Genomic DNA, 10,858 nt, shown 5'->3' with positions numbered 1-10,858 from the left:
ATTTGTAAAGTCTCTTGGCTTTACAAATTATAACCACATTTGTTCTCACTGCAGTATCATCCTGATTGAGCCTATGTCAAAGGACAAGTTGAAAACAGTCACATGTTTGAAAGGCACAAAATGAAATGAAATGAAATTGAATTACCATTACATATCTTCAAACAAAAAGAATGAAACAGAAGAGGGTGCGCCTCAGTTTGGTTTTTATGTTACTATGCTGCTACCTAGTGGTCATTTATAAAATGGCAGGACTTGGGTTTTTGGTTTTTGTCTTGGATTTGTTGAGCCATGTCTGTACACCACAGCAAATACCTAAACACTTACCGATGTGTGGGTTAAATATCTGAATGCATTGCTGAATAATTTATGCTTTATAAAAATACTATAGGCTGGGCACAGTGGCTCAGGCCTGTAATCCTAGCACTTTGGGAGGCTGAGGCAGGTAGATCACCTGAGGTCTCAGGAGTTCGAGACGAGCCTGGCCAACATGGCGAAACCCCATCTCTACTAAAAATACACAAAATTAGCTGGATGTGGTGGTTGGCGCCTGTAATCCCAGCTACTTGGAAGGCTGAGGCAGGATAATTGCTTGAACCTGGGAGGTGGAGGTTGCAGTGAGCCGAGATCACGCCACTGCACTCGAGCCTGGGTGACAGAGCGAGACTCCGTCACAGAAAAAAAAAAAAAAAAGAAGAAAAAGAAAAAATACTATAGTGGCAAGAACTGGATTGAAAGTTCTGAAAAATGGCTTTTAGTCCCTGATTGGCTGGTGTCAGCTTTGTGACTTTGAGCCAGGTCAAAATTAATCCATGGGTACTATCCAGTTCCAAAGTTTTAGGAGCAGCTCTGTAAGGTAAGTTGGCCTTGGGGCCAGCTCCTTAACTGCTCTGAACTTTAGTATCTTCATCTTAAAAATGGGGATAAAAAATCCCATCCCTAGGCTAGCTGTGACAATTAAATGTGACAATGCTTATAAAAGTACTATCTCAGAACACACCTCAGGAAAAGTTAGAATATGACTTTCCCTCTCAGAATGTGCCTAATAGGGAACAATCTTTTATCTGACAATTAAAATTAGTTACTCCTTCCCATCCTATCCCAAAGCAACAAGCAAAAACACCAGAAGTTCAGAAAAGTAAATATGATTCTTAGAATGATCCGCTCATTTGAAAAATAAATTTGAACAATTTAATTTTAAAAATAATCAATAAAGCATAGCAGCTGGAATTTTACAAATCACTTGAAACTTGGAATTGCTGATTATTTTAAAACAATAAGGTAGTGACCGAGATGTCAAAAGGTGAATGTTCTAGCTCGTCCTCTCACCACCGGTATCTTACGGAGGTCTGACATGTTTAATGTATGCCAGCCAGCACAATGCTGACCACAGAAAGCATAATTCTTTCATTTTCCTAGGAATTAAGCCCCACTTTTGTGGGGTTGGCCTTGTTTCTGGGTGTGGTGGCTCACACCTGTAATCTCAGCACTTTGGGAGGCTGAGGCAGGAAGACTGCTTGGGCCTAGTAGTTCGACACCAGCCTGGGAAACACAGCAAGACCTCCTCTCTACAAAAAAAAAAAAAAATCAAAAAATTAGTTAGGTGTGGTGGCACATACCTGTGGTCCCAGCTACTCCAGAGGCTGAGGTGGGAGGATTGCTTGCGCTCAAAAGGTTGAGGCTACAGTGAGCTATGATTACACCACTGTACTCCAGTCTGGGTGACAGAGCACGACACTATCTCAAAAAAGAAAAGAAAAATAAATAAAAATGAAATGAGTGTCTGTGCTATCCTGGAATTATATTTTATTTTTGAGACAGGGGCTCACTCTGTCATCCAGGCGGGAGCACAGTGGTTCAATCACGGCTCACAGAAGCCTCGACCTCCCTGGGCTCAGGTGATCCTCCCAACTCAGCCTCCCAAGTAGCTGGGACCACAGGCATGCTCCACCAAGCCCAGATAATTTTTGTATTTTTTGTATAGATGGAGTTTCACCATGTTGCCCAGGCTGTCCCAAACTCCTGGATTCAAGCGATCCACCCACCTCAGCCTCCCAAACTGCTGGGATTACAGGCATGAGCCACCTTGCCTGGCCCACCCTGGATTTTATTCAATATTTCACAGGTCAGAGAACCAGTCTGCTTCTGTAACTGAAGGGTTTCTACTACCACTTTATTTCTTCACCCATTAGGATATTTCCTTAGGATGTCAAAATATCTAGATGACTAATTTTAGTTATTACTTTCCATGCAGCAGATAGATGTTTTGGCATTGCTTAGTTTTTAAAACAGCCTTATTAAGGTATAATTTAGATGTCATAGAATTCACCTATTTAAAATGTAAAATTCAATGAGTCTAGTAAATTTAATCAATTGTACACCCATTACCACAATCCAGTTTTAGAACAATTCCAACATATACTTTGCATCTGACCAGCTCCATACTGAAAAAATTTATTGGATAATTAACCTGTGCATTTTAAACCATCTAAATCTAGGACCCAGCCTAGACATTATTTTGAATAAATCAAGCTTTAAGGAAAAACAAACTCTAAACTTTACTCAAAATAGAGATTCATAAAGCACATTCTCCCAAAGTCTCTCCAGGGGTCTGTAGGCTAATTAAGAATATAAATTTAAAATATAAATTAAGAATAAAAAATAATACACATACATCAATACATGCATATATTTTGAAAAGTGTATGTTGCATAATTCATTATTGTTTATTTCAATAGGCATAAGTTTTTTTTAAGAGACAAAGTCTCACTCTGTCACCAAGGCTAGAGTGCAGTGGCACAATCACAGCTCACTGCAGCCTCGAACTTGTGGGCTCAAGCCATCCTCCCACCTCAGCCTCGTGAGTAGCTAGGACCCCAGGTGCCCACCACCATACTCAATGGGCAGAAAAATTAATTTTAAAAATGTTTCCAGTTATGACCATCTTTCATCCAATCTCAAACTTATTTTTTTCAGTCTTGTAAATATGATGAGGTGGAATAAGTTGTCCAGGGACTTAACATTTTGATCTAGTATATTTTAAGTTTATGGAAGAAATATTCCTCCTGTCTGTGATTTGGCTGTGCACACTTTTGTGAGGTTGGACTGGAGATACTGACTTGGGTACTTGCAGAGGAGCTTCTTCCTCAACAGGATATTTAAGAGACCCCGATTTTGCCTTGTTTTAAAAATTATTCAAGAAATAATTAATTACCATACCCCTCTTTCTGCAAATCCTGTATTCACGGTGTACTACCTCCAACACAGCATCTATTAAACACGTACAAATACATCAGTTGCAAGAATAACAATCTTATACCTATTTGTTGTTCCTGTCTTATCTCTAAGTTCATCTAAGTTTCAGAAGGGTAGTTATGTATAAATGAACTCCACTTTGGAAATTCCATTTTTCTCTAGTCCTAGAGTTACTGCTAACTCCATTCATTTTGATATTTAAATACTATCTTATATTGTTATTTAAGTGTTCAACATGTACTAGTTCAATATCCTCAAAATACTGAGTAAGTTCCTTGTCGTTAGAATAGTTGTTTCAAACTTGTGGGTGTAAATGAATGAATTTTACATTTCTCAAGCACCTAGCCCACATCGGGCACAAAAAAGCTATTTATTAAGTACTGTTTAATTAATAAATGATACCTCAGGTTTGTCTCCCTTCCTCCGGATCCCCATAACATGTACATTTATCACATCGCCCAGATTTCCTAGACATTACAGATTTTCTGTTCTACGGCCCCCATAAGAACAGTGCAGGTGCCACACCATATGTCTGGGACATATGGTCCTCAATAGCTTCAATATGAAACTATTTCTATTGCAATAAATCTAGTATCCATTCCTCTCTTTTTGTTTACTAATAGTTTTGATTACAACTTCAAATTTTAAAAATCGAGGATGAAGTTAAATAGAAAGGAACCGTCCCCTTTCTTCTATTTAACCTCATCTTCGATTTTTAAAATTACAAAAGCATATTAGTAAAAAAAAAATTTGACAATACAAAATGATAAAGCAAAATTCGCCTTCACTAAAGGTCATCTATTTCCCCTTCTGTGGTGTCCACGTTGCGGCTGGTAACTCGGGGCTTCCACGCTGGGAGAGCCTAGAGAACATCCAGTACACACAGGAAGCAGCAGCGCGGGCCAAATGGCGCTGAGACCTGCGCACCTGTCCACGGACAGCCCACTCGCCAATTCTTTGACCTCGGGTGAGTCTCTCAAACTTGAGTCTCGGGATCTTCCATAAAATGCTACCTATCTCACCAGGTTGAGTGAGGAGAGCCGTGTATGTGTAAGCACTTTGTGAAATCTAAAGCACGAGGCAAACTTAAAGCATTGTAGGGGCTCCTAAAGAAGTCTTTGTGCTTGCCTATGAGAGCCGTTTCAGTTCCCCGCAGCAGCTTCCAAGGAGCTCCCACCATCCCCGCCGCTCCGTCTCCTGCACCGCAAATCTCGCGGCTCGGCCTGCAGCGGCGGCTTCCCTTGGCCTCCCATCCCAGCGACTGAGCGCGGAGCCCAGCGCGTACAAGCGCCAGCCTCGCTCAGAGACGCCCGCGAAGCCAGGGCCTTTCAGCGCCTGCTAACTGGCGCTACCCCTAGGGCCGCCTCTCGGTTTTAAACGTAAACAAGAGTTGCCCTTCCCTCTTCCAAGACCTGCAAATCGAAGCTTCTTTTCCTCCGGAAGCCCCGCCACCTTCTAAGCCTCTCCCCAGCCTCAGCCACGCCCCAGCCGGCAAATGCCGGGTCCTCCACGCCCCTTGGCTTCGTATTTGATTTCGGCGCGCGCCATACCTGAGGGAGGCTGTGATTGGTTGGAGGTGAGCGAAGTTCCTATATGATTGGCTGATAGCGGCTAGGATGGGTACAGGCCAAGGGCGGAGAATTATGGGAGGGATTAAGATTGCAAGAGCTGAGTGATGGTTGGTTCCTGAACAAAGAGGGCGGAGTAAAAGGCGGAAGCCGAGTTGGGGGCGGGGCTTTGTGGAAGTTGGGGGACCCAGCGAAATGGAAGTAGTTAGGTGTCCAGAGCACGGTAAGGGGTTGGGGTCTCAGCGTCCCGCGGCCTGTTGATTTAGCGTGGCGTAATCGTTGTTCACTTTCTTCTCTCTTCAGGGACTTTCTGCTTTCTTAAGACCGGCGTCCGCGATGGCCCGAATAAAGGAAAGAGCTTCTACGTGTGCCGGGCAGACACGTGCAGCTTCGTGCGGCCCACTGAGTAGGTCTTGAGCTGGGCCCCACTCCCTGTGGCTGCCCGGGGCCTCCCGAGAGGAGCTGCCGGCTCCCCGCTGTCGGGCGCCACAGGGCCGAGGAGTGGTGGGGCCCTAGTCTGCGGTGTCAGGACCCTTTAAGCAATTTGTGATCCCGGGGCAGCCTGGCGTGTTCGGAAGACGCCCAGCTAATTCTGGCTGTGTGACCCGAGGCTGGTTACTCTCCCTCTCTGGGCCGATGGTTCCCCTACCTGTAAAATTGAGGATCCGGTGTTTTCCAGCTCTGGGTTTCTATTCACTTGACAGGCCTTAACCACTCCCTTCTCCTGCCCAGACAGTCCCTCCCCCTTTAAAGGAGTAAGGACACACAACAGACATAGTGGAAAATAATTTGTCCCTGTTTTGCACTAGTTTTAGGCTCGACTGTTTTTTTAAATGTTTGAGCTTAAAACACTCTAGTGATTAGTTGTTAGCCTTCTTATTTTTAAATAGGATTCTCTGCATCTAAATGGTGAAATTGATAATTCAAAGAAATTAGCGCTGGAAGAAACAACGGAGGGCCTGGCGTGGTGTGTGATGCCTGTAATCCCAGCACTTTGGGAGGCCAAGGCGAGCGAATCGCTTGAGCCCAGGAGTTCGAAACCAGCCTGGGCAACATGTTGAAACCCCGTCTCTACGAAAAATTTAAAAAAATTGTTTGGGCATGGTATCACACGCCTGTAGTCCCAGCTACTCGTGAGGCTGAGGTGGGAGGAGAGAGTCAGAAATGTTATGCATCTTCTCTAAAGTGAAAAAGGTTAATAGTTTGTCAAGTGTTAATGTTTTCACAATACTGAATGTCTACATTTTCTGTGTGAATTTTAAAACTATCATCACATCATTAAACATCTCCTGCTCTCTATTCAGCGGAACTTGGTAGAGAAAAGTTATTTTTCTCCGTGTCAGATGTAAAGTACATAATGGGTATCAGTATTAGAAAAGTGCTCTTTCAACATGTATACTAACTTCCCATGTTTCTGTTTCATGAGTTAGATGATTTACACTGAGCCTCTCAGATATAGTACCCAGGTCAAGTTTTGTGAGATAGAAGCATTTTTACCTTTGCAGGAATTCAGCATTAATGGTGGCATAAGATTTGGTTTTATATTAAGAGAAACACTCTTATTTAGGATCCCATCTACACAAATGCTTTGCTATACAAACTAGTATAGTGGTATTTGAAGACAGTTATTTGATAAACTTGATTTATTTGGAATATATCTGATCACCAAAATACAGGCCAAAAAAAGTGCCACAGGTTTAGGAGAGTACTTTAAACCTTCACTCAAACCTGTTTACTCTAAAATGTTGTATATGTTTAAATTTTTTCATAATAAGTTGGAAGGGAGTGATTTAAAAACTTACCCAAAACGAGAAGCATACAGGGCATACTGTTAGAGGTAGGCGTGTCAATAACACCAAGTGACAGCTCTCAGCTTATTAGAGAGAAAGGATGAAGGAAGAGTGTGGGGAAAATTCATACAGGGCCTCACAGCCAGCCCTAATTATGTCATTCATAAGGGGATCCCAGTATAGAGGTTACACAGTGCAATGTGGTTTTAAACTTTTGAGTCATCAAGAAACAGCTATGCTTTATTTGAGGAAGTGGGTAAAGATGAAAGCTAAGGACTTCTTCCCCAAAGGAATGCCCATAGCTGTGATAATGTGTGGGAATTACAAACCCAGTAGAGGTTATACATAGATTCTTGGTGTAAAAACCCATAGTTTTGATTTGACTTTAGGATATTGATCTCTGTCCCTGACCTAAAAATGTTTTCAACTTTTTTCTTTTTTCTAGCATTCCTGTTTCCCATTGCTTATTGCATGAGGACTTTGTGGTAGAGCTTCAGGGTTTGCTTCTGCCACAGGACAAGAAAGAATACAGGTAAGGGTCCAAAAGGAACATCTAAGTATATTTGCTTTTTTTTTTTCTCCCTGAAAGAGTTGTAGCCAGGTATGTATTAGGATTGTTCTTTAAAAGTCATTTTAAAAAACAAAATTTGTATATGTATTAAGTGTCTTTTGGGCTGTCACTACCTAACTGCCAAGCAACTAGTTAATCTGAGAAGTCTAGTAATTTTCACGTAAATGGCTCCACAATCATCCCTCTCCAACTGTCAGGTAGCCTATAATGACAGCTGACCATTGGCCACTAACTTGCACTTAACTTGTCAACCTTCTAATTCTGGTAATAGAACAAGTTAATGGGTAAAAATGGCTAACATGTATTTAGTCCTCAATAAATGTTAGTTTCCTTTCCTTTATATGGGAATTTGGGAAGGGCAGAGAAGTCTATAGAGATGGGAGATATTTGTCATGAGTATTCAAAGATAAAGTAGGAATTCCCTAAGTGTTAGAGAGAGGTCATATTTAATAGATTAATATATTGCATTAGAGTACTGAGGCATGAATTAACATGGCGTTTTCAGGGAAAATTTGATTAGTTAATAGTTTAACGTATCTTTAAACAGAGACTTTAGGCGATAAGGCTGGCCAGGAAGGTAGGGGTCAGGATGTGATAGATAGTCTTTGTGTGATATTCTATGCACTTCATAATTTATATATTCTAGATCCCCCCACCCAATTAAAGGCATTTGAGTACCACCTACAATTTTTATATACCTGAGTACTGTTCATACTTCTATTTTTCTTAATTTAGTTATATGTACAGTAAGATACACAAGTCTTAAGATGTCAACCAGTTGAGTTTTGAGAATGCATGTACCTGCTCATAAAACCAAGATCCGAGTCAAAATATTACCCCAATAAGTGCCATCAGTCCCCTTCAAGTTAATTTCACCCCTCCCATCTCCACCCCCATCAGCAATCACTGTTCTGATTTTTATCTCTTTAGATGTGTTTTGATTGTTCTTGAACGTTATATAAATGAAATCCTACTGCATGTACTCTTCTGTGTCTGACTTCTTTTACTTAACAATGTGTGAAATGTATATAATACATATCAGTAATTCATTCATTTTTATTGTGGAGTTGAATTTCATTTATAAATGCACCACTTTGTTTGGTGTGCCTATTTGCCATCAGAAAATCTCGACGTTATCTGTTTAAATATTTTTATCTGTTTAAATATTTTGTCCTTTTTTTTGCATTGAAATTTTTATCAAGTAGTTTTAGATTCACATACAGTTGTAAGGAATAATACAGAGTTATCCCCTGTAGACTTTATCCAGTTTCCCCCAATGGTGACATTTGCAAGGCTTAGAAATATATCACAAACAGGATATTAATATTGGTACAACCCACCAGTTTTATTGGTAAAGGTAGTTTTACTTGAACTAATTTACGTGTGTGTGTATATTCTATAAAATTTTATCCTGTCGAGCCATGTATCTACCACTACAGTCAAGGTACTGAAGAGTTCCATCACAGGATCTCTCTGTTGCCCTTTCCATAACCATACCCCCTTCCCTCCCTCCTGCCCTCTTCACCCCGGCAATCAGGAATTTGCTCTTCATTTCTAAAATTTTGTCATTGCATAATTGTTACATAAGTGGAATCACAAAGTATAACTTTGGAGATCTTTGCCTGTTTTAAAATTTTTGTCTTTTTTAAAAACTGTTGGAAGAGTTCTTCATAAAATCTCTATACAAGTTAGGCCAGGCATGGTGGCTCACGCCTGTAATCCCAGCACTTTGGGAGGCTGAAGTGGGCAGATCACTTGAGATTAGGAGCTTGAGACCAGCCTGGCCAGCCAACATGGTGAAACCCCATCTCTACTAAATAAAAAAAAGTGAAAAAGCAAAAAAAAATTAGCCGGGCATGGTGGCACACTCAAGTCTCAGCTACTCGGGAGGCTCATCATTTTTGTATGGTTTGTGCTTTTTGTCTGATCTCCAAGAAATCTTTGCCTACCCCAATATCACAAATATTTCCAAGAATTGTCTGGAAGCTTTATAGTTTTATTTTTGTTTGTTTATTTGGATTACAGGCGTGAGCTACTGCACCTGGCGTGTTTTTTGTTTTTGTTTTTGTTTTTGTTTAGTAGCTTTTTCATATAGGTCTATTATCTATATCTTAAATTACTTTTGCATAGTATATAAGGTAGGGTAGAGGTTCATTTATTTTTGCATATGTTACCAATTGTTTTAGCATCATGTTTTGAAGATTTTCCTTTTCCCATTGAAATGCTTGGCGTCTTTGTAAAAAATCAATTGATCCAATATATGTAAGTCTATATCTGGGGTTGCTGATCTGTTCCGTTGATCCATTTGCCTATCTTTACATAATTAATCAGATAAAATAGTGTGAGTCTTCTGACTTTATTCTTTTTCAAGATTGTGTTGGCTGCTCTAGGATCTTTGTATTTCCATATAAAATGTAGAATCAGCTTTTAAAAATTTCCACAGAAAACCCGTTGGGATTGCATTGAATCTATATAGATCAATTTGGAGAGAATTGTTGTCAATATTGAGGCTTCCAATCCATGAATATAGTGCATTTATTTATGACTTTAAAAATGTCGGCCGGGCGCGGTAATCCCAGCACTTTGGGAGGCCAAGGCGGGCGGATCACGAGATCAGAAGATCGAGACCATCATGGCTAACACGGTGAAACCCCATCTCTACTAGAAATACTAAAAATTAGCCGGGCGTTGTGGAAGGCGCCTGTAGTCCCAGCTACTCAGGAGGCTGAGGCAGGAGAATGGCGTGAACCCGGAGGCAGAGCTTACAGTGAGCCGGGATCGCGCCACCGCACTCCAGCCTGAGCGACAGAGCGAGACTGTCTCAAAAAAAAAAAAAAAGTCTCTGAGCAATGTTTAATACTTTTCATTACAGAGTTCCTATGCATCTTTTATTAAATTTATTTCTCAGTGTTTATGTTTTTTAGTGCTGTTGTAAATGGAATTTTTTTTTTATTTTGTTTTTGGATTGTTTGCTGCTGGTACAGTAGGGCTGGTAAGCCTTTATTGCATGAAGTTATTATATTCTACTGATACTTAAAACCATTTACATACTACTGGAGGACCTTTACCATACAGACACACTGTGGTAGTTGTTAGGAAGCCACTGAAGGATTTTTGATCCAATTTGCATTAAAAGAAGAACTATGGAGGACAGATTAGAAAGTGAAAATAGGGCAAAGAGACCACTGAAATAATAGCTACCATTGAAAGCCCACTATATACTTTTTTTTTTTTTTTTTTTTTGTAGAGACAAGGTCTCACAATATTACCCAGCCTGGTCTCAATCTCCTGGGCTCAAGCAATCCTCCTACCTCAGCCTCCCAGAGTACTGGGATTACGGATGTGAGCCACTGCACCCAGCCTGTTCATTATCTTTTACCTTCATATAATTTGTTGTGATAGATTTCAATATCCCTGTTTACCAGACAGATGAAGAAGCTACCATTGAGACAGGTCAGAAAGGGAATCTGAGGACCCGTGGTTATGAAGTGGCATTGCTGGGATTTAAACCCAGGTCCAACTGATTCCAGACACACCAACTTTCTCTTAAGTGAGAGGTGATGGGCCTGAATTAAGGTAGCAGCAGTGGAATTGGGTGCAATTAGAATGAAGAAAACTTGCTGAAAGAGCACTGATGAGATGTATTTCCTGGTAGGGCATATAAGCGTGTACCTTCC

General features: G+C 40.8%; 1 protein-coding gene across 3 annotated transcripts in view; it reads left to right on the top strand.

The window, feature by feature from the left end:
• The first annotated feature begins 4,959 nt into the window (after positions 1-4,959).
• TTF2 (transcription termination factor 2) overlaps positions 4,960-10,858 on the top strand; it is a 41,957-nt gene continuing 36,058 nt past the window's right edge. For 2 of the 3 annotated variants that reach the window (XR_010123688.1, XM_063651505.1), the window contains exons 1-3: positions 4,981-5,043; positions 5,124-5,226; positions 7,056-7,142. Coding sequence is in view for 2 of the 3 variants with exons in the window: in XM_063651505.1 (XP_063507575.1) it covers positions 5,016-5,043; positions 5,124-5,226; positions 7,056-7,142 (218 nt within the window). In the remaining variant the exon portion in view is untranslated. Of the gene's footprint in view, positions 5,044-5,123; positions 5,227-7,055; positions 7,143-10,858 lie in introns of all 3 variants that reach the window. The other variant, XM_063651499.1, reaches the window with a different exon arrangement.

This window comes from Pongo pygmaeus, chromosome 1, assembly GCF_028885625.2.
Source record: "Pongo pygmaeus isolate AG05252 chromosome 1, NHGRI_mPonPyg2-v2.0_pri, whole genome shotgun sequence".
NCBI classification, from domain to species: domain Eukaryota; kingdom Metazoa; phylum Chordata; class Mammalia; order Primates; family Hominidae; genus Pongo; species Pongo pygmaeus.
Note: the sequence above shows the minus strand (reverse complement) of the source record. Positions and strands in the feature narration are given on the sequence as shown.